This window comes from Oryctolagus cuniculus, chromosome 4 (genome assembly GCF_051225735.1).
Source record: "Oryctolagus cuniculus isolate XC-2025 breed Fujian yellow rabbit chromosome 4, ASM5122573v1, whole genome shotgun sequence".
NCBI lineage: Eukaryota > Metazoa > Chordata > Mammalia > Lagomorpha > Leporidae > Oryctolagus > Oryctolagus cuniculus.
The window spans coordinates 51,340,603-51,367,974 of NC_142870.1; the positions used below are offsets into that span (position 1 = coordinate 51,340,603).

The following is a 27,372-nucleotide window of genomic DNA, read 5'->3' on the forward strand; positions in this document are numbered from 1 at the left end:
TACCAGCATGTTATTCAAATATTCTTTGCCTAGAAAATGGCTATTTGATTGCCTTATTTTGTTCTATGAGAAAAGAGAGGAGTCTGATTCTTCAGTGACTGTCAGTTGCTTTAAAATTAATTTACTTGTTCTAACTTCCTTTGCTCAAAGGAATTTAGCTTTTTGGCCTATTTGCCTTTGCTCGCTAAGAAAATGAAAATTTGTATCTGGGTGGAGATGGGATTTTAGAGAGCCCTAAGGCATAAATTATACTTCCTATCACTCCTAACAACCATTCATTTCAAATAGAAATGCCCAAGAGATTATCAGCAAAGTAATATTGAATTCTGTGAACCACAAAGCTATATGCACACACTAGGGCATGTTAGCCCTGCACCATGTATATCTAGAGAGTAATATTTCTTAATCCTTGTTTAAAATGAATATTCATATAATTTATTCTCTAGCCACAAAATATTTGATATGCATAAACCTAATAATTATAAAAGTTATGGGATGAAAATCATCAAGCTTGTAAGAAAACGGGGGCACATTGGTGCCTCCTAACATAGGGCACCAAATGTAAGGAAAGGGGCACAGTTCAGAGAGGAGACAGAACATGAACTCACCACCAGGCCGAATTTATTCAAAGAAAATAAACTCGAAGAGATTGACCAACTGCCAGCATGCACACAGAGCAAACACGTGGCAGAGGGCCTAGAACCCAGCAGGCTAGGCCTTTTTTATATCTCAGGTGGGCTAGGGGTGGGGGCGGGGGCAGCAGGGAGAGGTGAGCTTCTCCATATTGGTTCTTCAAGTTTGATCCACAGGCTTCCAAACCTGGGGAAGAATGCAGGAGGTGGGGTGGAGAACAACTAGGTGTGAGACTGAACCTTCTCTTGAAAGAAGGTAGGGATAACAAGAACCTAAAATGGTTGAGGCTTTTGTCCTTGTTCCATCAGTCTGAATTCTGAGTATACATAAGATGGGGCACTGGTTTCTTTCTGGCTACTTCCTGCCAATACAGGATGTAGACATGGGGTAAGGATCTGGGTGAGGATCTATACTCAAGGTCGGATTGATTGAAGAATAGTCTTGTGGTGTTCCTGCATCATGGCTTGGGATATAGTAGTATATGCTCCTGTAAGGACTTTTGAAATATATTAATTGTACATGGTAGGAAAAGGAGCACTATGATTATGAGGATAAAAGGAGAAATTAGAAACATTGCCCATGGTGGGAAAAGATGGCTAAAACGAGGAAGACAAAGGGGGATATAGGAAAGCAAGAGTCCTGCCCAGTGTGAAGACTGGAGTGCATCTGAATGCTCCTATTTTATTTAGTGTGTACATGCTGGCAAGGAGCTGTGGAATGTAGTTAATCTGTCCTGCTCTAGTCCTGGGCTCCCTCATTTACTCCCTCTGCTTATGGAAACCCTGGCTGCCATCAGGGGTTAGGGCAAGGACTGCTCTGACTTCTTCAAGCTGAGTAGGGCTGAAGTAGGGACCAGTGGTCAAGACAAGGTTCTAGCAGAAGGTGGCCTCTCTGGGGTGCTAGTGCCAGCTCACAGAAACTATCTCCATTTGAGGTTTCATGTGCATGGCCATCTAGAATTTTGCTGCTTCAACTCTGGAAGAGAGAGATCTAACAAGCTGATTAAATACGGGTCCAAACAAGGGACAGGTCGTTATTAGAGAACTTAGAAAAGGTGCTGTCCAAATCAGGAGGGAGTTTTTCCATTGAGAGGGGCAAACAGAAACTGACAGGAGGGGGCTTGATGATAATCAAGTGGGCAATAAGGCCTGGCCAAGTACATGTGAGATCCAGACCTTTCTATCTCTTCACATGGGATACTGGAAGAGAAATCCTAAGGGAGGTGTGAACCTCCTTAGGGAAGACACTCTGTTGACTTCCATTATCTAGCTGCCCTGAGTAGGAGGGTAGTATTGAATAGATGGCATCTCTAAAAGGAAATCTATAGCTCTGCCTGCAGGCTGTCTCCCTGATGGAGATCATTACTTTGGAAGCTAGGCGTAGTGAAGGACTTTTCAGCTTAGTGCCAACAGGGTCTGTGGTTCTGACCCAGGAGTCCTTCAAACCCTAGAGCAGTTCTGTTTCCAGTGACCTGGCTCTTGGCAGAGCTGACAGGGCTCTTCAGAACCTGGTTTCTGTCCTGACAGCTGCTTGCCCAATGCCATTTGAGGGTGGACTGGCATTGTTGGGTCTCCCTGATGGCAGATCACTGTGTAAAGTAGCCATTAATTGGCCTGCCACCTATCCTTATGTTGTTCCTGCAGCCTAGCTCACTACCTTTCCTCCTGGTATCCTCTTTTAAAGTAGACCACAGAGGCAGCCTTTAGCAGTGTCAGCCAAGGGAGGGCTCAATCCCATCCCTAATCTTTGGTGGCCTGAGCTAGAAATCTGTGGTCACAGGCATGTTACAGCAGTATTTTTCCTGTGAGATAAGGTGGTGCCCATGAGGAAAGTTATGTCCTTCTAGGTAAGATCAAACATGCAGACCACTTTATCCAAACTGTCTATACATTTTGAAGTAGTTAGACTTTTTAACTTTCCCTTGGTTTTGTTTGAAAAGGGAGTTTTTGAGTGTTTATTGTGCCCATGGCAAAATAAATCTAGCTGTGAAATCATATTTTAAGCTTTCATTTAGGCTATGCTATTTATTCTTCCATATGTGGCCAGGCATTATTACACAAAAATGTTAGCCATCTCTTTTGTAAGATCTAAATATCAAATTATACATCCTAATAGAAAGTCCTTCAGAATAAAAGCACTTTTCCCATCTTTGAAGAAAATAGAAGAGAAATGTGGGAACAAGTCAGGCTTCCCAGATTTCTTATTCATAGTAACAATATCAAGTGAAAATTTAGCAAACAATTTTCACTGTTTAATAACAACTTATGAAAAAATTTAGCAAAAGCTCCAATGCCTTTTATAAATTTTATGAGTACACATGGTTGGAAATATTTATTGACTATCTAACACACATGTAACTCAATGAAAACAGAGCTCTTAGTAAATTTTCCCAGGTAGACATAAAATATGTATACATGTATAACATAACATACAAGACCAAACAACAAAACAGTTTCAATAATAGCCTCTTAAAATCTTTAACTGCTTTCTTTTTTTAATTACCATTGATCAATTAGAATTGCTTCCTGCTCTTAGTAACCTGAATTAACATATTTTTCTTGGTTGGAACCTGTAGTCCATTATTAGATTTATCTAATTATAGAACTGTCCCAAAGTACTGAATTCAGTAGAGGTCAGGGGAAAAGTCTTTCAGAACCTTCAAGAGGACACATTTTAAACATAGAACCAACAATGTTTTAATTTCGATGAACAGTTAATCTGATATTTAGTACTTGGAGGAGAATACAAAACAATAGATGACAAACGACTTTAAATAGCCATGATTAAAATGATAAACTCATTGACCAACAAGAAGAGGCACTTGATTACTCCACATAGTATTTTAGAAAGCACCTGTAAGATTTCATAAAACATTTATTCCTTTTAGGCCTCTGAGCCCTCCATCACATAGTATTTTAGAAGGTGCCTGTAAGATTTCATAAGACATTTATCCCCTTTAGGCCTCTGGGCCTTTTGCATTAAGATAACCACCATGACTGATAACAGCACAACAAAATCCTTAACCTTTAGAACTTTTGGAAATTTGTATTTGTAGATTTTACATTATCATTACTTAAAATTTAGCAGCACTTTACATCTTGACAGTACCTTTAATATAATCCAAGTAGCCTATTTATTTGTTGTTTCAACAAGAAGAGAGATGATATGTCCTTAGACATTTCCAGGGGCTCAACTGGGAATACTAAAGTCAAAGCAATTTGGAACTTTGGATTTTTTTTTTTTTTTGAATGCCTGTCAAAGATGCCAAGAAGGCTTACAATATCCAGCAGAAACAGGATCCCTTAACATCATGATATAATAAAAAAACTAGATTTGATCATTGTTACAAAATGATTACTCAGGCCGGCACCGCGGCTCACTAGGCCAATCCTCCAGCTTGCGGCACCGGCACACGGGGTTCTAGTCCCGGTCGGGGCGCCAGATTCTGTCCCGGTTGCCCCTCTTCCAGGCCAGCTCTCTGCTGTGGCCAGGGAGTGCAGTGGAGGATGGCCCGAGTACTTGGGCCCTGCACCCCATGGGAGACCAGGAGAAGCACCTGGCTCCTGCCATCGGACCAGCATGGTGCGCCGGCCACGGTGGCCATTGGAGGGTGAACCAACGGCAAAGGAAGACCTTTCTCTCTGTCTCTCTCTCTCTCACTGTCCACTCTGCCTGTCAAAAAAAAAAAAAAATTACTCAAATGCTTTAGAATATATTCAAACAAACCATAAACAATCAGAACTAAAGGAGAGTCAGAGAATATAAAGATTACCTCAATAGATACAAAATCGATGTCTCTGGTCTGTCACCAAAATGAGAAATAAGAACCTTAAATATGAGTTAGCTCATGGAATCATCTCATAACTTACTGCAAAATCCATTTTAGGGGGCTGACAACAGCTGATTTTCCATCACTGTTTCAGCCAGTTCACTGTACTTGAGTTTTTCTTTGCTAGCTCTGACAAATATTATTACTGAAGATTGCTGGAACAGAGGTTTTTTTTATTTGTGTGTGAGAGAATTTAGATGTGAGGTAGAGTAGCAGTGTGAGAGGAGGCACTATTATGTTAGGTTTTAGGGTTCATAGAAGGGGAGGAGGTAGCTAGTTAGAGAAGACTTTAGGGAGGAAAGAATGGGGATGGTAAAGAGAGTAGGGGCTGAGCTCAATTGTACAGAAGGTGGGGATGGTAGGGGTGTTGAAGTCAGCCTTCATTGCATTTGAACAACAAGCAGAGTCCTCTCTTAAGCTGCTTGTTGGGGAAGGTGTAGAGCACCACATGGACTCTGAAAAGGTGGGCAGAAGATGTGAGAAAGGCTCCTGGGTGAAGTTCATGGTGCATTGTCTTAGGAGTTTGGAATGTCCCAGTGCAGGGCTTTCCAGCACAGTAAATATTCTGCTAGCCTTTACAGTTTATTTCTGTGCACAGTCGGGGCAGAGTGGTGGGAGATGGAGGGGTCAGGAAAAGAGTAGCTGGTGAGGGGGAGTGGGGAAAAGCCAGACAGAGGGACAGGGCAGTAGGGGCTCATGTTCCTGAGGTGATAGTATCCCTGAGGGAAGAGCAAGAGTGGAAGAAGGAAAGTCCAGCATTTGAGAGGAGGCTCCAAGCCTTCCTCCTGCCTGAGGGCTTGGAATGAGGAAAGTTGGCCTCAGAGGAGGACAAAAACAGGGATGTAGGGGAACCAGGTGAGTCTGCAATAGAGGAAATACCAGATAGAGGCTCAGGAGGGCCCTGGGGCTGGTAGGGAGGAGGGTCCTCTGCTGGGCCTGGACATCAGGATGAGATGAGGGAGGGGCAGAGGGCTTCAGGGGAGGTGTTTCTTCCTTGGGGAGAACAGGATAAAGAGAGTTTGGGGGAGAAGAGGATGGAGGGGTGGCCCCACTGGCCAGAGGGAAGAGGAGGCTGGGGGTGGGGGGAATGGAGTGAAGGAAGAGCTGTATTCCTGAGACTCTGTATTCTCAAGTGGAGGGGGAGAAGGGAAAAGTGCAGAGGCAATAATGTAAGGGGAGGCTCCAGGCTTTTTTCCCCGTGAAAACTTGGAGTGAGGAAAGTTGATCCCAAAGGAGGAAAAAGGCTTGGAATAGGAAACTTCTGACCATTTGCTGTTTCTCTGGGTAAAGCTATTGAAATATTCAAGAATTTTGAGATGAAAAATGCCAAATTAGTGCAGAGGTGGATTAATAATCTCTGCTTTATCTCCCCCTTCAGGCCTAGCTTGTGAAAATCTTTTAGGAGGCAGGCCAGAGGGTAGTCGAAATTTGGAACCCATGGATTAGGCAAAAGACAGTCTGAGGGAAGAGGGACCTTTCATAGGGCATCCCCAGGAAAGTCACAACAACCGAGAACCTATGTTCTGAGTCCTCTAAGAGAGAGCGAGAGAATCCCCAAGTGTAGACCAGCATCCCAGTTCTAAGATGTGTTTGAGCATGTCTCCTGAATGAAGAAGAAATACCCTGGGCATTGTGAGGGGGGATGAACTGGCCCAACCGAATACCCCAGGCCCTAACAGTGGAGGGTGTGATCCTGTCACAGGCATCGCCCCAGTGTGCTTGAGGTCACAGACTTTTCTTACCAATCCAAGGGGTTGAGAAACTAGGTGCAATGTGGCATGCAGTGATGAGATCTGGCAAAGGCTCCAGCTGTGAATTGGTTGGGAAATGAGAAGGTGTCTCTCAGGGCTGTCCGGGTTGCAAGAGGAAAAGGAGATTGTAAGAATGAGAAGATAAGGGGTGGGCAGAGACAGTAAAAAGTGGAAGAAGTTCAGAAAGGGGAAGAAAGTCAGAGGAAGGGGGGAGGAGAGTAACAGGGATTAGGGAGCGAATGCAGGAGTATCTGGTTTGGGCAAGATGCTGATCCCTCACTTCCCTCTTCACAAGGGGCACCAAATGTAAGAAAAAGGGTACAGAACAGAGAGGAGACAGTACGAACTCGCAGCATCACTTGTTATTAGTTCTGCTGTTAACACTTATTTCTGTCAGCTGCTTGCTTTTCATAATAGGTGCTGAAACAAATATCCCCATCCCCATTCTGATTTTTGTGTTTTTCACTGTCATTTATTTTTTCACATAAGACTTATAAAAGCATATAAAATAATTCCAATTATACAATGTAGTAAAGCTTACTAAAGTAAAAATCAAATCACCCATGCTTCTGTGAGTAGATACAGGAGTGGATATGGTAATTACAAGTGAGGAATGGATGTTTTGTAACTTGGAATGTCTTGCTCAGTGAAAGATTTTGGTTAAGCAAGAATAGTTTGCCCTTTAAAGTGTTGCTAGGACTAATGTCTCAAAGCCCATACATTATTTATTCTACAAATGAACATGTTGGATATGGTATAGTAGATTAGGTGTGGCCACAGAAGGAAGCAAGGATGAGGCTTGGGAAGAAGTTTATTATACTCACAAGTCTCAGAGAATCAACGTATGCCATATAGGGCCACAGAAGTACCAGGTTTTCATCAAGTGGAAGAAGAGAAGAGTGAAGAGAAAATTCTAGGCCAGTTCCTTAATTGTGATTTCTGCAAGAAAGGCAAGGTTGAGCAAACACTCTAGGACTTGCTGTCTAGTTTGAGTAATTCCTGTGGTATTTGGGCTATACAGGTGGTATCTGGTTGCCTAATATCTGGCTTGGGATGACTTAGGGCCCAGGAAATACTGAGTTGCTGTGTGAGAGTTGGGTGAGGAGTTGTTTGGGGCAGTTTACTTGGGGAATTGGTTGGTTTGCATATGAAGGAAGTTCTCCAGGCTCAGCCCTTTGCTATCTAAGAATGAGCTAGCACTGAGTGGCAGTCTCCACACCTATGCCTTTGCAAACTTTCTGTGATGTCAAAACATCATAAGGCACATAAAAGAAATTTTGAAGGCCTTGCTCCTTGCAACACTGGATACTTAAACATTTGTGTTAGATTCTTTGTTGAGATCATGAAAATGAAAAATTGTTATCATACTTTGTTTAGATTGATGAGGACCAAATGAGTTAATATTTGTGAAGAGGTTGTGATGTGTATAAATTCAGTAAAACAGTTGATGCCTCAATGATTGCATCCAGGTGACCTTGTGGCATATGAGAGAGAACACTTTCAAGTACAAAACCAAAACTCCTTGAGCAGGACACTCCAAGTTTCTAAACTTTCCCGTCTATCAATTCATCTAGCCACCTTTTAATGCAAATAATGAGCTCATGAAATTATAGTGGAGAAAAAGCTCTCTGTTTTGTTTAACAGGAATAGTTTGCAAGATCTTCTCTTCTGCCAAAGCATATGTAATTTCATTGGATTTACTGAGCTCATTTTTACATTATATTTTACATTATATCTTCACTAATTATTATATGTAAGTATTTTATTTTAAATCTTAAATTTTTTTAAAAATACACAAACATTGAGATTAAGCTATTTTGGGGTATTATTGAAAAGCAAACAGCTGACAGAACTGAGGAAGTTAATAACAGAATTAAAAACAGATTTAATAACATTTTCATTCTGTTATGTCCATGTTTACCGGACTTAGATATGCTGAATTATTTCACAGCTGGAACATAAATTATGTGTTAGTTTTAAATGGGATTCTGTACTTTGATCTACTGGATATGCATAGTATAGAACTAAAGTTTCCTAAAAGTGTATGTATAAACTGAGTTGTATATGTTAATATCTATTCACTGTTTTGCTTCTGCCTTATTGAATCTTTAAAATTTTTAAGGTTCAAGTTAAGTGCTTTCTTCTTGGTGAAGCCTTCCAAATCTCTTTAATTCATAAATGTTTCTGTCCTTTGAGTGTTTACCATATATTTGTTATATATACTGTAAAACTGTCACTTATACATGAATCTGCTATTTTTTATTTTTTCATAATTTAAAGTATTCTAATATCTTAAAAATGTTATAATAAGTTTGAGAGCAAATGTTACACCTTCTTTCTTCATTTCCTTAAAATATGCAACTTACAATGCTGTACAAATTCTCTAAATATTATTGATTACTTATTAATACATGAACTGTAGGATTTATAAAGAACTATATGAGATAAAATCACTTTTGGAGTACATGTTTATATTATCACCCATTTATTTTTATTTTTTATTTTTTTTAAACTTTTATTTAATGCATATAAATTTCCAAAGTACGACTTATGGATTACAATGGCTTCCCCCCCATACCGTCCCTCCCACCCACAACCCTCCCCTTTCCCACTCCCTCTCCCCTTCCATTCACATCAAGATTCATTTTCAATTATCTTAATATACAGAAGATCAGCTTAGTATACATTAAGTATGGATTTCAACAGTTTGCTCCCACACAGAAACATAAAGTGAAAAATAATAGATGATTTTTTTAAATGATGATGAAATCAGAGCAGACCTATTGTCATGTTTAATCCCAGTGAGAGTCAAGTTGGGAATTGATAATTTCTTTTTTTTTTTTTTTTTTTTTTTACAGAGGATCAGTTTAGTATGCATTAAGTAAGGATTTCAACAGTTTGCACCCCCATAGAAACACAAAGTGAAATATATTGTTTGAGTACTCGTTATAGCATTAAATCTCAATGTACAGCACATTAAGGATAGAGATCCTACATGAGGAGTAAGTGCACAGTGACTCCTGTTGTTGACTTTACCAATTGACACTCCTGTCTATGGCATCAGTAATCTCCCTATGCTCCAGTCATGAGTTTCCAAGGCTATGGAAGCCCTCTGAGTTCTCCGACTCTTATCTTGTTTAGACAAGGTCATAGTCAAAGTGGGGGTTCTCTCCTCCCTTCAGAGAAAGGTACCTCCTTCTTTGATGACCTGTTCTTTCCACTGGGATCTCACTTGCAGAGATCTTTTGCCAGAGTGTCTTGGCTTTCCATGCCTGAAATACTCTCATGAGCTTTTCAGCCAGCTCCGAATGCCTTTAGGGCTGATTCTGAGGCCAGAGTGCTATTTAGGACATCTGCCATTCTATGAGTCTGCTGAGTATCTCACTTCCCATGTTGGATCACTCTCCCCTTTATTTACTCCATCAGTTAGCGTTAGCAGGTACTAGACTTGTCTATGTGCTCCCTTTGACTCCCAGTCCCTTCACCATGACCAACTGTGAACTGAAACTGATCACCTGGAACAGTGAGATGGCATTGGTACATGCCACCTCGATGGGATTGAATTGGAATCCCCTGGTATGCTTCCAACTCCACCACTTGGGACAAGTGAGCCTGAGCATGTCCCAAATTATACATCTCTTCCCTCTCCCATTCCCACCACCATGTTCAACAGGGATCACATTTCAGTTAATTTTCAACACTTAAGAATAACTGTGCATCAATTACAGATCTAAACCAGTCATATTAAGTATAACAGATAAAAAAAACTACTAAGAGGGATAATGTATTTAGTTGTTCATTAACAGTCAGGGCTATGCTGATCAAGTCACCATTTCTCATAGTGTCCATTTCACTTCAGGAGGTTTCCTTTTTGGTGTTCAGTCAGTTGTCACCGATCAGGGAGAACATATGGTATTTGGTTATCACCCATTTATTAAAACACAGATTTTTCAGAATTTTTTCATTTTTTAAAAATTTATTGTTTAGTTTGAAGTGTAGAGAGATAGAGGGATGCAGAAATGACAGGGAGACATCTTTGGATTGTGTCACTTCCCAGGTGCCTGTAATAGCTGGTACTAGGCCAAGCCAAATCCAGGATTCTGGAATTCAATCTAGGTCTCCCCAGTGTGTAACTGGGACCTAAGTACCTGAGATATCACCTGCTGCCTCCTAGGGTGCACATTAGCAGGAAGCTAAAATTGGAAACTGAGCTGGACTCAAACACTGACAGTCTGACAGATGATATAGAAAACCCAAGTAGCATCTTAGCTGCTGCACCAGTCCCTAGAGTATTATATATAACTCTCTCTGCTATAAAAGAGTAATTATAATGTTTGAGACCCCAAATTAGATTTTTAAAAATCATTACCATCTTTAGGCAAAGAAACAGACACTGCTCTGTGCCAACAGAAATTGCCTGTTGACTCAACATGTATATTCATTGCCCTTAAGTTCATGAAGTTATGATCTTTGAGGGATAAGGAGATATACCACTTAGATCATATGCTTCCTGTTTTGTACTAGAGATACTCAAGGCCCCAGAATTTCTTGTTCATATAGCCTCAAGTAAACTTTTAGGAACTTTATGGCTTCTTGCTGGGTTCCATCCTCTAATATCTGTACTTTGACATTGGTGTGCTCAATCTAAGTTGAATGGAGAACTGAAGTTAGCAAATTTTTGTAACGAGATGGGGAAATAGCTTGTACTTGGGGGCCGGGATGCTCATGTATGTGCATATGTAAAGCCTATCTAGGTATTGGATGGAGCTAAAATTAGGGAAAGAAATTGAAGTGGGATTGACTAAGGTCAGGGGCTGGCTGTCTACGGATTACTACATGGTCCAGTGGAATTCTAAGGATGCTACGTATTTTAAATATTAATGAGAACTCCCAGGTTGCTGTAAAGGTATTTTTACAAAGCAGAAAAATCATTGAAAATTTGATATTATTTAAATAATGATTTATCATTTAAAAATATTTAGACATGGTATGTGAGTTCACATTCTTCCCTTGGAGTCTCCAATTTTTTGAGGCCCCATTATTAGAAAATTCTAACTAGAAGGCTATGTAACTGTATAAATGTAAACATGTAAATGCAATATTTTCAAAAGAAAATTATGCCTAAATGCATGATTTATTTATCTACTATTGTAACTTGTTATATAAATTTCATAGTCTTTTAGATCTATACTAATCTTGTATTCATGTTCTTTAGGAATCAGATTTAAATTTAAAAAATCTAGCATAAATTGCATTCTGTATTCTTAAGATGAAATGCAGCAGTTGATATATTTTGACTGTTTTGGTACCAAAGTGTAATTCTAATTTCTTTTTTTTTTTTTTTCTTAAATAAAGAAGATGAGCCTGCAAGTCGGGGAGTAGGTTAAGCCACTGCTTACAATGCTAGTGTCCTATATTGGAGTGCTGGTTGGATTACCAGCTACTCTGCTTCCAATCCGGGTCCCTGCGAATGTGCCTTGGAAGGCAAGGGAATATGGCCCAGGTACTTGAACCGCTGCCAGTGGGAAACTGGGATGAAATTCCTGGTTCCTGGCTTTGGCCTGGCCCAGACTCCACTATTGCTGCCATTTGGAGAGTGAATGGGCAGATGGAAGATATTTCTCTCTCTCTTTTTTTTTTTTCTCTCTCTCTGCCTTTCAAATAAACAAAAGAATAAATACTTAAAAAATAAAAGAAAAAAATTCCATGGTTCCTTAAACATAATTTTAACAAAATAACGCACCCTTGTATACATATGTTTTGTCTTTGATAAGGAGCACATTTCTCATTATCTGCATTTCTGTACTTTCTTATTCCTTGGTTTGCATCAGTCTTGATTCAGTGACTACATACATACTTTTCTCTCAATCTAAGCATCCTCCAACCAAACATATTTTTAAATAAAGGCATGTAATTGCTTCATTATTTTTATTCAAATGAGTAAGTTTTTCAAATTTTCGTTATTTTAATCTCTCATTTTAGAAAAGTTGATTGTGTGATGAGCCTGGCTAATAACATTTTTAATATGCAAAGATTTAATCTGAAGGTATTGAAATGTAATTATTCAAATAGAATTTAGAAGTAATTTTTTTTTTATTTTTTTCTTGACAGGCAGAGTTAGTGAGAGAGAGAGAGAGAAAGGTCTTCCTTCCGTTGGTTCACCCCCCAAATGGCCGCCAAGGCTGGCACTACGCCAATCCGAAGCCAGGAGCCAGGTGCTTCCTCCTGGTCTCCCATGCGGTGCAGGGCCCAAGCACTTGGGCCATCATCCACTGCCTTCCCGGGCCACAGCAGAGAGCTGGCCTGGAAGAGGAGCAACCGGGACAGAATCCGGCCCCCCAACAGGGACTAGAATCCAGTGTGCCGGCGTCACAGGTGGAGGATTAGCCTAGTGAGCCACGGTGCCACCCAGTAGTAATACATTTATATACTCGTTTATCATAGAGTAAAGGGGGTGGAATAGGAAATAATAATTCTGGGTATTCTCTGAGAAATTGCATAAATTTTGATTAGAAATTTATCCTAAATGAGAATTATGGTTCTCTTGTAAATAAACTGCTTGAAATTTTACACATCTATTTTCACAGTTCTGATATTTTATTATATCATATTTCTTATCTTGGTTCATGGTTACATTCAAAATAATATTTTTAACAAGCCATGATACCATTGATTTGCCTTTAAATTTATGTCTAATACTATAAGATCCATGATATGCTAGATTGATAGGCATTTGGATGCATAATTTCATATAGTTTTTCATGAGATTATTGGCTCACCCATAATAAATAATGGAAGTATTTCATAAAATTATATCATAGTTCAACAGAACTATGTTGGTTGTTGTTGGGATTTTGTTGTGTTTTTTTTTTTTTTTTTTTTTTGGGGGGGGGGGTGGTTCTGTTAGTTAACTGCTAAATTCCCAGTGTCTAGAAGTTGATGTTTCTTGAATAAGTCTAGAGCCTTATCTATCTAATGCCTTTTATGTGAAAATAGTCATGTCAGTTCTTTATAGTGTACTGGTAAACACACCTCAATGTGGCAAATTGGATGTGAGAACAGATGTGAACCCCAAAGTGGATTTGTTGGGGGTCTAGTTGTTTTGATGGATGATATTTTACATTCTTAGAGTATGCCAGGACTATTTTAAATTCTTTATAAATATTTAATTTGTACCTTACAACTACGTTATCAAACAGGTACTATTATTAGTTCAGTTTTACAGTTGAAATAGGAGCTTAAATAATTTACCCTTGGTCAGTCTATTAATGTTTAGGAAGGCAAGATTCGTACCAAGACAGCTGGCTCCAGTATTCATGATCTTTTTTTTTGTTTTTTAATTTTACAGGTAGAGTTATAGACAGTGAGAGAAAGAGACAGAGAGAAAGGTCTTCCTTCTGTTGGTTCACTCCCCAAATGACCGCCACGGCCGGCATTGCGCCGATGCGAAGCCAGGAGCCAGGTGCTTCCTCCTGGTCTCCCATGTGGGTGTAGGAGCCCAAACACTTGGGCCATCCTCCACTCTCCTGCTGGGCCACAGCAGAGAGCTGGACTGGAAGAGGAGCAACTGGGACTAGAACCCCACACCCATATGGGATGCCGGCACCGCAGGCAGAGAATTAACCAAGTGAGCCACACTGTATTTACGGTCTTAACCAGAGGCTCATGGTTAAAATTCTACTGCATTGAAATAGATTCATTGGTATTCCTTTTACTTATTTTCCTTTCACTAAAACTGATTTGGGAAGTAATTATTTCTGTTTAGCCACTGTGGTTTTATAACCATATTTTTTTTTCTCTTTTTTCAGTGGGATGCCATCACTGAAATGGATGAACACAATAGACCCATTCACACATACCAAGTATGTAATGTCATGGAACCAAATCAAAACAACTGGCTTCGCACAAACTGGATCTCCCGTGATGCAGCCCAGAAAATTTACGTGGAAATGAAGTTCACACTGAGGGATTGTAACAGCATCCCATGGGTCTTAGGGACTTGCAAAGAAACATTTAATCTGTATTATATGGAATCAGATGAGTCCCATGGAATTAAATTCAAGCCAAGCCAGTATACAAAGATTGACACAATTGCTGCTGATGAGAGTTTTACCCAGATGGATTTGGGTGATCGCATCCTGAAACTCAACACTGAAATTCGTGAGGTGGGGCCTATAGAAAGGAAAGGATTTTATCTGGCTTTTCAAGACATTGGTGCATGTATTGCCCTGGTCTCAGTCCGCGTTTTTTATAAAAAATGCCCCTTCACTGTTAGAAACTTGGCCATGTTTCCTGACACCATTCCAAGGGTTGATTCTTCCTCGTTGGTTGAAGTACGAGGCTCTTGTGTGAAGAGTGCTGAAGAGCGTGACACTCCTAAACTCTATTGTGGAGCTGATGGAGATTGGCTAGTTCCTCTCGGAAGGTGTATCTGCAGTACAGGATATGAAGAAATTGAGGGCTCTTGCCATGGTAAGAAAGAAAGAAATAGTTTATCTTGCATTTAAATTATGATTTTTAAAAGTAAATGTGTTGTCCATTTATTTTCAAATATTAAATTATTGAAAGCTATTCCTGACAGTTGTGAAAGAAATTGACTCATAGTAACAAGAAAATTTGAACATTTATGATATTTTTCCTCCTGAGAAATGTTTATGAAAATGTGCTATATTGCTTTCAGTAAAGTAATTAAGTAGCAGGGACTATTGTATTTAAGAGACTACAGATTATGGCAATATATTACTATATATTACATCGGACAATCATGTAGTGTTAGCATATATTAAATTAGAAGACATCAATAAATAGGTAATAATAATAAAGTTTTAAAATTATTAAAGACTAATATAAGGATTTATATTAGCTATTATTAAATATTTGCTTTTTAAAGGACATGTGAGAATAAAATAGCTTTGGCCAGATGATTTTTACTTCATGATTTTGAAAATATGTTGGATGACATTAGTTCACCTTACAGCTTTTGCTCACGCAGTTTTATGGACTGCTAAGCATATTATCTTATATCTGATTGCAGAAAGTTAGACGGTGGGCTCATTATAAATGTTGAACATCTTCATCTAGTGGATGGCAGAAACTAGAAGAATAGAGCCTGAATTTTGTATCTGTGGCTTACAAACTTTGAAACCAGTTTTTTTTTTGGCCGGTAAATTAGTAGTTATAATCAACTGAAGATAAAGTGCATACTTAAAGTAAAACCATTAAAAATAAGCATATTTGATTAGATACAATAAGTTGCTATTTACAAACAAGAAGTCAGAGTGGGTGTGAAGATCTCATTTTTACAGCTAAGTATCTTATATTACCAGCAGTCTCTATTTTGAAGTATTTATTTATATGTATTCTCGATGCTTGATATTGCCCTTTCCTTTCCTGTGATAATTGGTCATCATTGCTTGTGTTGCCATCTGTCAACAACATATCTCACAACCCAGTCTGCATTGCATACTCATAAAGCCTAAATGCAAAATTAATTCAAATTTACATGAATTAACCATAGCTCAAGTAGTAATATGCCTACATTGATAATGGGAAAAGAAACAAGTGGTATCAGTATATCAGTATTTTTTCTGTCCTGCTAAAAAAGATAATTTAACCTATTAGCATTATTGAGCACCAGTTATCTCTTAATCATTTATGGTACATGATAGAGATAAATGTCAATAAGGCATATGTTTGTTACATATTGCTATGAGATAAAACAACTGAAAACTTACTGGCTTAAAACCACAATGATTTATTACTTATCACAGCTCACCTAAGTTTTTCTTCTGCTTATTGTAGAATAAACAGAGGTCAGTTATGTAGCTGAATTCCATGGAGAGCTTAACTGGTGCTGCAGTTTCATGACGGGCTCTTGTCTTCTAGTGCTTCTCTGTGGCTTCTTGTCATTTATGAATGAGAGCAAGTTTTTCTATAATGTAGTGGCTGGCTTAAAAGGGCATTTTTCATATAGCCAGATGTAAAATGAGTATAGGAGGGAGCTACATTCAGAGGGTAAGCCTTAAGAAGTACATTTAGATAGAATCACCACTGGGACAGTGTACCACAGTCTACTCTCTGGATTCCACTGATTAATATCCCACTATTATGCACAGACTCCCATTCTCCCAAAAACTTATCCTAAATAGTATCATGTGTAAGTCCAGAATAGTATCATTGAAGTCAGTTGAGGATGAGAATGAAGCTTCATATATACAACCCTTCTTGAACTAGAGAGCTAAGAATGTAATAAACTATTTTTATACACACAAACATGCACATGCACACAAACACATACACACACACAAAAGCACAAGAATATTCCATACCAAAGGCAGGGAGCTGAGAAGTGGTGTGCTGTGATTGTGAAATTCAGCTGGGTGTTAGGATCCATTACTACAAGGGGCAGAAAAGATTCTCTGATTAGAGCCTAGTTATGCTGCCTGGAATTGGTTCTCTGGCTCTTGGCTCCATCAAGGGTTTCATGGCTCCACTTTCTGAGTCATCTGCCTTGTTTATAGAACAGCACATGTGCCCATTGCTAGTTTCTCAGCAGCTTTCTGAGAACCCTAATTTGATCAGCATTAAGGAGGGCTTTTTCTCTCTTCCAGGAGATCACAGACAATATTCTCACCAGTTGTTCTTGCAGTAAATAATGGAGGTTGGCCTTTCCTTATCCCCAGTAGCATTTCTTTACTGATCTTTACTCTGTACACATGGACTTCCTGCTACCCATACATCCCCCAAAGCAGATGCCACAGATTTTAGCTTCCTGTGTTTCCTAAAAAAATGATTTGCTTATAGTTTCTACAATCTGGAAATCTGGGCTGGATTCACTGGGTAGTTCCTTCCTGGTTTTATTTTATGCAGTTGCAGTTATTTGGAGGTTTAGCAGATCTGGATATCCAAGAAGATTTCACTTATGTATGATGTATCATTTGGGATATTTGAGGTCTTTAGTTGCTCCCTATCTAAATGCCTGCAACAATATTATTTTGCTTCATCTCAAGAAGTCTTCTCTCTTTCCCTTCTTTATTCCTCCCCCCATCCTTCCTCCTTTCCTCCCTGCCTCCATCCCCCCTCTTTCTCTGTCTTTCTTATCCTCCCCTTCTTTCTTTCTCTTTTATAATTCATCATAGCATATAATTAGGCTTGTCCCAGTCTTTGTTAATGGTGACAGATGCTGTCTGCTGTTCTGTTCTTAACAACTTTGAAGAATCCTTCTGTTTTTCATATCTCTTGTTTTTGTTCACTTATCCAGCAGCTTGGTGCCCCTTTTGTCTTCCTTTTTCCATGATAGGATGTTATTCATCCCCTAAGGTCTAGCACAAACATTATTTATCTTATTTTTCACAAAAGTTATGGCTCTCTCTTTATCCTCAATAACTAGTACAGTTTGTACTAATTATTTATGTGTCTGGGCCTGTCAAAAGATGATTAACGTAAAGACCACATGTATAATAAAGGGTAAGAAATGTACCCTTTTTTATATCAGATGTGACTGATCACAGGGCACTGGGAACTGTGATCTGTTGAGTAAAGGTAGAGCCTAATGCAATGCTATTGCTTTTCTTATCTTTAAAATAGGGAAATGTTCTTTAGTGAGTGTTGCAGAATGTTAACATGGAGAAGACCTTAGAAAAATTCATATCTAGCACTTTATGAGTCAGAACAATATGTTGTTCTGAATTTGTTCAGAATTTGATTTCCTAATACCACATAGTACCAACTAATATTAGATAAATAAATAAATCTTACACAAAAAGAAAGAAACTGAGCTTTATTTATTTATTTGAAAGCCAGAACAACAGAGAGAGAGGGAGAAGCAGACACAGAGAGACAGAAATATCTTCTATCAATTGGTTCACTCCCCAGCCAGGTCTGGACTAGGCTGACACCAGCAGCCAAGAATTCGATCCTGGTATACCACATGGCAGACAGGGACCCAAGTACATGAGCTGTCCTCTGTTGCCTTTCCAGATGCATTATCAGAAACTGGATCAAAAGCAGAATAGCAGATACTTGCACCTACACTGTGATATTGGGGTACTGGTCTCACAAGGGCAGCTTAATCCGCTGCACCACAACTCTTGTACCTGATTATTTCTTAGCCTGGCTTCTGTGTGTTTTGCTCCCTCCAGTCTACTCTTCCTTTTGTCTCTCCATCCCTCCCTTTCTTTTTTTCCTCTCCTAATTTCTTCTTTTCATGCTCACCCTTTGGTGCTTTAACTTGTTGCTTGCCAAAACCAAAGCAGCAGGGCCCTAAATTCCTCAATAGTATTTAGGTCCTTTTTGCCCTACATTTATTTTCTGGGGTCTGATATGGGCACTGTTAGAACAAGGTTTACACAACTATTCTGAAATTCAGGCTCTGGAGGATGATGGAAAAACAGATAAATTTATCTGGAACTTAAACTATAAGTACCAAAAGAATAAATTCTCATGTATCCATACTATCCATATCCGATGGATGATATGATATTGTACCCTATAAGTTGACTACTGAATGCCTGATTTTGTGATTCCTTTCTCCATAATATTGTAAAGGTTTATCTAGATCCACATTCTAGAAACATGAAGAAGTGAAGCCCTTTTTTACTGTATCAATCAAAAAACTTGAGTATAGTAAGCAATACATGCTAAAATTTAAAAACAAATGTCAATGCAAATGTATTACTCTGTTATACATAGTAATATTTTAGTCTTTGCTCAAATCTCAATTTTCATAACTTAAGTTTATAATTCAAACTGTTATACTGAACACATTGATGCTACGAATTTAATTTTAATTGTTTTATTCTAAATTTTTTCTAATGGCTTAAACTAAAATATAACATTGACTTGAAAAGTACTAATTTACATCAAATAATCTTTCACATTATGTATCTGAGACTGTTTTAACACTATTGATGAAATAATTGGAAACAATTAACATGCAAAATTGAATGCAACTTTTGTTCAGTTGTATGAATTCTGAAGTGACATGAATCCCTAATAAGCTCCTCCTGAACACTAACTTAGAATCAATCTCATTAAGGTAGTTACACTTGCTCTTGGAGATACTAGGTTAGCTTTAGACTTTTAGAACTGCTAGGAATAGGCACATTACTATAAGGAAGCTTTCTTTAAGCCCATAAGTATCATGTGATATAACTTACCAAAAGGACATTTAGCTATAGAAATTAAATTTTTGAGATATTGAGAATTTTTAAAATGAAACTCTTTCCAGAAATATGTTTTTATTTATTCATTTTTCTTCCAATGTTGCTTTATAATTCAGGAGGAAAGGATGGTGGCGATTCTCAGACCATTGCGTTATTGTTCACAGAGGTGAATGGGATATACAAGGCTTTCAGTGACATAGCTATTGATTTGATCTCCTGAATAGTGGCATTATTAAGGCTTCATGGCACAGTTCTCTGCTGTAGTTCAGAAGCATTTATGCTTTGTGTTTATGATCTTCTGTCTAATCATGTTATCAGAAATGGCTGTGGAAGCAAAGAGCATAAAGACATTTGAGATACCAGGATTTGCTGGCATTAAATAAGGGAGTTTGAGGATGTGATGAAAAACTGAAAGGTGAGATTGGGATCAGAATAAAAGGGCTGACTTATTGGCCCAAATAGTATTTTCACTCTCTAAAGGCTCTCACACACTAAATATAAACTCTTACAATATAACCTTCAATTCCAAACAAAGCTGCTTTTTCATGAAGCAATTCCAGACTTTCATCCAGCATGAAAAGAAAATGAAATCAAGAAGCTTGAAGGAGTTTAAAAATAGAAAGTATTATTTTCAAACGAGACAGAGTTGAATAATTAAATTATAGTTTGTTCCTTGTCACAGTTTTAAAAATAGGTTAAAGTATAAATTGGCTTCAAAGGATAATTTGTTGGAAATTAGCTGCATTCAATATCAATTCTAGTCTTTACTCTCTGCTGACATGAAAGCTATAAGTGACATTTCTTTAAGAATTATCCTTAATATTATTTAGTTATTTATTTGTTGACAGGCAGAGTGGACAGTGAGAGAGAGAGAGAGAGAGAGAAAGGTCTTCCTTTTCCATTGGTTCACCCCGCAATGGCCGCTGCAGCCGGCACGCTGCGGCCGGTGTACAGCGCTGATCCAAAGGCAGGAGCCAGGTGCTTCTCCTGGTCTCCCATGCGGGTGCAGGACTCAAGCACTTGGGCCATCCTCCACTGCACTCCCGGGCCACAGCAGAGAGCTGCACTGGAAGAGGAGCAACCGGGACAGAATCCGGTGCCTCAACCGGGACTAGAACCCAGGGTGCCAGCGCCGCAGGCAGAGGATTAGCCTGTTGAGCTGCGGCGTGGCCTATCCTTCATATTTTTAACAATCTTCTTTTTAACATGTTTCTACAAATTAGACTAAGTGTATCCAGTATCTCTTTTCGTTTAACAAACATGACATTCTGTGCCACCTACTGAAATTGTGACTTTTCTTTTGAACATTATCTAGAATTTTGCTCTACCTTTTTTTTTAAAAAAAAATTATTTATTTATTTGAAAGGCAGAGAGTCTCAGAGAGGCCAAAGCAGAGAGAGAGAGAGAGAGAGAGAGAGAGAGAGAGGAAGGAAGAAAGGAAGAAAGGTCTTCCATCCACTGGTTCACTCCCCAAATGGCTGCAACAGCTGGAGCTGGGCCAATCCAAAGCCAGGAGCCAGGAGCTTCCTTTGGGTGCACAGGGCCAAGCACTTGGGCCATCTTCTACTGCTTTCTCAGGACATAGCAGAGAGCTGGATCAGAAGTGGAGCAGCCAGGACTCAAACTGGCACCTATGTGGTATGCCAACACTGCAGGTAGCAGCTTTACCTGCTATGGCACAGCACCAGCCCCTGGCTACATTTCTAAACATTGGATCAATCATGTGCTTTTGAGTTACAACTTGTCTGGAAATTTCATATTTTATTGTCTTCTGTTTGTGGCCTTTTAAAAAATGAATATATTTTTAAGTATACCACCTCAGTTCCATGAGGGCTTTTCAGGGGTAGGGAAACATTTTTTTCTGCCAAGAATTGGATATATATAATATAATTTGTGGGCCATACAAATTATCAACTAAAAATAGCCTACTAATTGCTTATTGAATTTCAAGTTCCACCTGCAGTTTCATTGACATGATCAGACCAAATGATTTCACAGACCTTGTATGGCCCATGGACTGGCCATTCCCCATCCATGCCTAAAGAGGCAAAACTTTAATACGCCTAATACATGTACCAAAGTATAAGTGTTGGATGGTAGTTCCACCTCATGCAGTGATCAGAGGTAACAGATTTCTTGCATTTAGTTAAGCAAACATGTCAGAACCTTGCAATGGTCTGTGTCAAGCTTAGAGTTTGGATGAAACATATATCCTTCTTAACTCATATTTGAAGAGACACATATCATTTCCTTCACATAACAGCCGTCAGAATTGTTTTATGGCCACATTTGGCTGCAGATAGGGATAGGATACTGTTAAATGTCTGGGTTGAGCAGTCACTTTCCAGCAATACTTCTCTACCATGGCTGAGAAACTGCAAAGCTATGTAGGCACTTCAACAATTATCTCTTCAACAGTCTGAGATTTCACCCATGGAATATGCACTCTCATTCTCATACAAGGGTATATGATAATGCAATGTTCTCTCCAACAGATTAAAATACATCATCTTGTCATCTGGTGACATACAAAATTTAGTGGCAAGCCATCCACCTGTAACAAAAAGTATGCATTAATGTAAATAAGTAGAAAATGCCATTGAGAAGAATAATGGAAGACATGGCAGCTGTGACTGTTCTGTAACAATGATGATATCTTTCTGGGGAGCTCTGTGAAGTTCCTCGGCAGATGTAGACATTGATGCTGTGTTGCACTCTTATCCATTATTCTGTCGTCCTTGGCTCCAGTCTCTATGAGCTGTTTTATCATCGATAACTATTTCTGATGTATTATTTGTGGCTGAATGGTTTTCATAGCCTTTTTCAGGCTTACCCATTTTGGAAGTTCAAGAATTATTTTGTAACTTGAGTTCTTTTAGGTTAGATGCATGATTTGTGGACAATGTCATTTTTTAAAAATTATGAAAGACTTTTGATCTAATCGCTAATTCCATGTGCTGTATACTACACACAAAGCCCACACCCAAGATTCTGTCTTTGACCTAATTTTCAAGTGTGTTTTATTAATATAGCTATTTATTTCATATGCATTTTAAGGTAGCTAAGCTATAGTCATCAGAAACAATAGAGGCAGGTAAATGCTAGACATGTGACTCAATCTTTTGTTTAACCAGGATAGCTTAATATCTTTCATGTGTAAGTTTTTTTTCTCTATTTTTTTTCCTGTTAGATGGGGAAAAAATCCCCTTTCCTACTATATATATATTTTTTTTTAAACTTTTATTTAATGCATATAAATTTCCAAAGTACGACTTATGGATTACAATGGCTTCCCCCCCATACCGTCCCTCCCACCCACAACCCTCCCCTTTCCCACTCCCTCTCCCCTTCCATTCACATCGAGATTCATTTTCGATTATCTTAATATACAGAAGATCAGCTTAGTATACATTAAGTAAGGATTTCAACAGTTTGCCCCCACACAGAAACATAAAGTGAAAAATAATAGATGATTTTTTTAAATGATGATGAAATCAGAGCAGACCTATTGTCATGTTTAATCCCAGTGAGAGTCAAGTTGGGAATTGATAATTTCTTTTTTTTTTTCACAGAAGATCAGTTTAGTATGCATTAAGTAAAGATTTCAACAGTTTGCACCCCCATAGAAACACAAAGTGAAATATATTGTTTGAGTACTCGTTATAGCATTAAATCTCAATGCACAGCACATTGAGGACAGAGATCCTACATGAGGAGTAAGTGCACAGTGACTCCTGTTGTTGACTTTACCAATTGACACTCCTGTCTATGGCATCAGTAATCTCCCTATGCTCCAGTCATGAGTTTCCAAGGCTATGGAAGCCCTCTGAGTTCTCCGACTCTTATCTTGTTTAGACAAGGTCATAGTCAAAGTGGAGGTTCTCTCCTCCCTTCAGAGAAAGGTACCTCCTTCTTTGATGACCTGTTCTTTCCACTGGGATCTCACTCGCAGAGATCTTTTGCCAGAGTGTCTTGGCTTTCCATGCCTGAAATACTCTCATGAGCTTTTCAGCCAGCTCCGAATGCCTTTAGGGCTGATTCTGAGGCCAGAGTGCTATTTAGGACATCTGCCATTCTATGAGTCTGCTGAGTATCTCACTTCCCATGTTGGATCACTCTCCCCTTTATTTACTCCATCAGTTAGCGTTAGCAGGTACTAGACTTGTCTATGTGCTCCCTTTGACTCCCAGTCCCTTCACCATGACCAACTGTGAACTGAAACTGATCACCTGGAACAGTGAGATGGCATTGGTACATGCCACCTCGATGGGATTGAATTGGAATCCCCTGGTATGCTTCCAACTCCACCACTTGGGGCAAGTCAGCCTGAGCATGTCCCAAATTATACATCTCTTCCCTCTCCCAAAGATTTATTTATTTACTTGAAAGAATTACACACAGAGAGAAGGAGAGGCAGAGAGAGAAAGAGAGAGAGAGAGAGAGAGAGGGAGGGAGGTCTTCCATCCATTGGTTCACTCCCCAGAGGACTGAGAGAGAGAGAGAGAGGGAGGGAGGGAGGTATTCCATCCATTGGTTCACTCCCCAGAGGACTGCAATGGCCAGACCTACGCCGATCCGAAGCCAGGAGCCAGGAACTTCTTCTGGGTCTCCCACATTGGTGCAGGGGCCCAAGGACTTGAGCCATCTTCTACTGCTCTCCCAGGCCATAGCAGAGATCATGATCAGAAGTGGAGCAGCCAGGACTCGAACTGGCGACCATATGGGATGCCAGCACTGCAGGCGGCAGCTTTACCCATTATCCCACAGCGCTGGTCCCCCCTTTTCCCATTTTGAAAAGACTGAATTTTTACACTTTCCTATTCCTTTTCCTTTCAAATTTTTTTCAACCCGTAGACTATTGCCTAACTCATCTCTTCCTGGAAATACTTGGATAAATCTATCAAGTAACAGTAAGTACAAAAGAATCAATTCTCAGCTTGCCTTCCAAATCATTATAGATCAAAGTTATACCAATAATGTTACCATTTTAACTGTCTGATATCCTTTTTTTTTTTTTTTTTTTGACAGGCAGAGTGGACAGTGAGAGAGAGAGAGACAGAGAGAAAGGTCTTCCTTTGCCATTGGTTCACCCTCCAATGGCCGCCGCGGCCGGCGTGCTGCGGCCAGCGCACCGCGCTGATCCGATGGCAGGAGCCAGGAGCCAGGTGCTTTTCCTGGTCTCCCATGGGGTGCAGGGCCCAAGCACTTGGGCCATCCTCCACTGCACTCCCTGGCCACAGCAGAGAGCTGGCCTGGAAGAGGGGCAACCGGGACAGAATCCGGCGCCCCAGCCAGGACTAGAACCCGGTGTGCCGGCGCCGCAAGGCGGAGGATTAGCCTAGTGAGCCACGGCGCCGGCCTGATATCCTTTTAACAGTTTATATACCACATGCCCTCTTACTGCCAAGCTAATGCCACATATTTTATGTAATGGGTATATCCTAATGGAAGTGCCAAGCCATACATATATCTATGTGTATGATTTAGTGTATTATTTAAAATCTGAGGTAACAAATCAAACTCCGAATTTCACAGCCCTGACTTGCGGAAGTTCCTTGTTCAGTCATGTTGGACTCCAAGATGTTCCTGGTTGTTGAGGCATTCCTTCATACACAGAAGTGAGAGTGCTGTGCATTCTCCATCTGCAATTTAATCATCACCTGTGCACTTGTTATCTGTCACCAATGAGTAGACAAAGAGAACCTAAAAAGTACACAGCTACATCCCAAAGGTGTTGACATAAAACGGACATATAAGTTTTACCCACAAATGTCACACTTGTACAGGTATTTAATCAATGTAGGCTCTTAGTGTAGCTTTAATAATAAGCTATATCTCATAGAGATAATCAGAATTTTTCATTTTTGTTCAACAGAGCAGTAGGCTAAGATTATATACATATATGCATATATATACACACATATATTTTACAAGGAACCAAATAACAAACTGTGTACTAAGTATACCAAATGGAACAATAATAGAAAGTTTATAAATTAAAATTATATTCCTTTTCAATGGAAATAAGTAGGATTTTGCTATTTTGAAGAAAATATATTACAGAATTGATAAGTAGCAAAAGGGAACATCCCCACCAAGCTATTTTATAGTTCATTGATAACATAAGGGCACACATTTACCAAATGAACAGGTCTCTTTTCATTTTATTAAAAATGTAATATAATATTAAATGTATTTAATCTCTAAATAATCCAGATTAAGTATTATTAAAAGTATCATAACTATAAAGAGTAAAGTTGTATTTTAAACTGTAAGGGCTAGGTGTTTTTTTTTTTTTTTTTTTTTGACAGGCAGAGTGGACAGTGAGAGAGAGAGACAGAGAGAAAGGTCTTCCTTTGCCATTGGTTCACCCTCTAATGGCCGCTGCGGCTGGCACGCAGCGCTGATCCGATGGCAGGAGCCAGGTGCTTCTCCTGGTCTCCCATGGGGTGCAGGGCCCAAGCACTTGGGCCATCCTCCACTGCACTCCCTGGCCACAGCAGAGAGCTGGCCTGGAAGAGGGGCAACTGGGACAGAATCCGGCCCCCCGACCGGGACTAGAACCCGGTGTGCCGGCGCCGCAAGGCGGAGGATTAGCCTAGTGAGCCGCGGCGGCGGCAAGGGCTAGTTTTATGTTGTAAATTATTATATATCCTAACCTAGCATTGGAACTACAGAGGTGTGATTCACTGTATCATCCTTGTGAACAAAAAGTGAATAATTTGCATTTTCAGTATATTCATATATTTCAGCTTAGGAAAGTATATTTAAAATAACAAAATATTTAAGTTTCAAAAATAGGCTGTCAAAGTAAAAATCAAATATATGGAGTGTATATATAATATAGAATAAGTTAGGATATTAGTACACAGTGTTGAAGAATACGGTATCTGATAGAAAACACCTAAAATGTTTCTTTTCACTTAATTTGCGTATATCGGATTATCCTATGTAACTATTATTGATTTCACTTATAATAATAAGAAGTATGATTTCCTGAGAGTGGGTTGGGGTGGAGATAGACTGACATGCACATTATGGTGATATGAGAGGACCTTCTTAATATTTTTGAGTTCTCTCCAACTGTGGCTTACAATAAAAATGTAAGAAAATGATGGTGTACTCAATTACACATTTGGCCTTTTTAAGATTTTTTTTGCACTTGATTTTTTTCTCTTTCAGCACATGGTACTTTACTGCTATGTATTGTTCTACATCGTGAATCTGTGAGAAAAATAATTCTTGTAACCGCTTGCTATTTTCAGTCTGAGCTTAATATAAACTCTGTTTTTAGAATGAGTTTCAATAAATAAAGTATATAGTATTACTGGAAGTGTTCATCTCAGTTTTACAGGGAACTATGGAGTGGTGATAAATTTGAAGAAATAGAGATTTCTAGTTGTCAATTGTGCAATACAAGCAAGATCACCATCTAAAGAAGCATGCAGTACCAACAATTTATGGTAACTTGTGGAGCATAAAAACAAGCTCTGCTTTATCTTCAACCGTGGACAAGGAAAAAGCATGATTTATTCCCATTATTTGACAGTATCAAAAGTGGCTGCTATAAAAAGTCATTAAAAGTTCTTGAAAGATGCAAACCCTATTCTTTTGGTCAGAGATAAACAATCAGTGTCTTACAATTCTTTAAGTAGTATCACAGTATTTTTGGTCTTATTTTTGAAATAATTAATATCCTCATTTCTTTGTTTTAATTCTATTCTTTTTATAGTTAACTGCTTTTCAGGATGGGTTGCTTTTCTTCCAACTCTATGAGGGAGAAAAGCCTATATTCTGTATATCTGTATTAGCTAATTACATATTTAAAATAATTAAAAGTAAGAATGCATTAATTTATAAAACTTTGAAATGGCAAAAAGATGGATTATGCAAGAGCTTTTCTAAAGACTACTAATTTAATAATTACATTATGACCAAGAGCCTATCTTCTTAGAATCTAATTGTATGTAGGTGTATTCACATATAATTATGGATT

The 27,372-nt window shown here is 39.0% G+C and overlaps 1 protein-coding gene across 5 annotated transcripts in view; it reads left to right on the plus strand.

Annotated features, from left to right (window-relative positions):
- Positions 1-27,372, plus strand: part of EPHA6 (EPH receptor A6) — a 1,031,027-nt gene that overhangs the window by 197,085 nt on the left and 806,570 nt on the right. For all 5 annotated transcript variants that reach the window (XM_051859384.3, XM_051859387.3, XM_051859383.3 and 2 more), the window contains one exon: positions 14,022-14,685. In XM_051859384.3, coding sequence (XP_051715344.3) covers positions 14,022-14,685 — 664 coding nt within the window. The remainder of the gene's footprint in view (positions 1-14,021; positions 14,686-27,372) is intronic.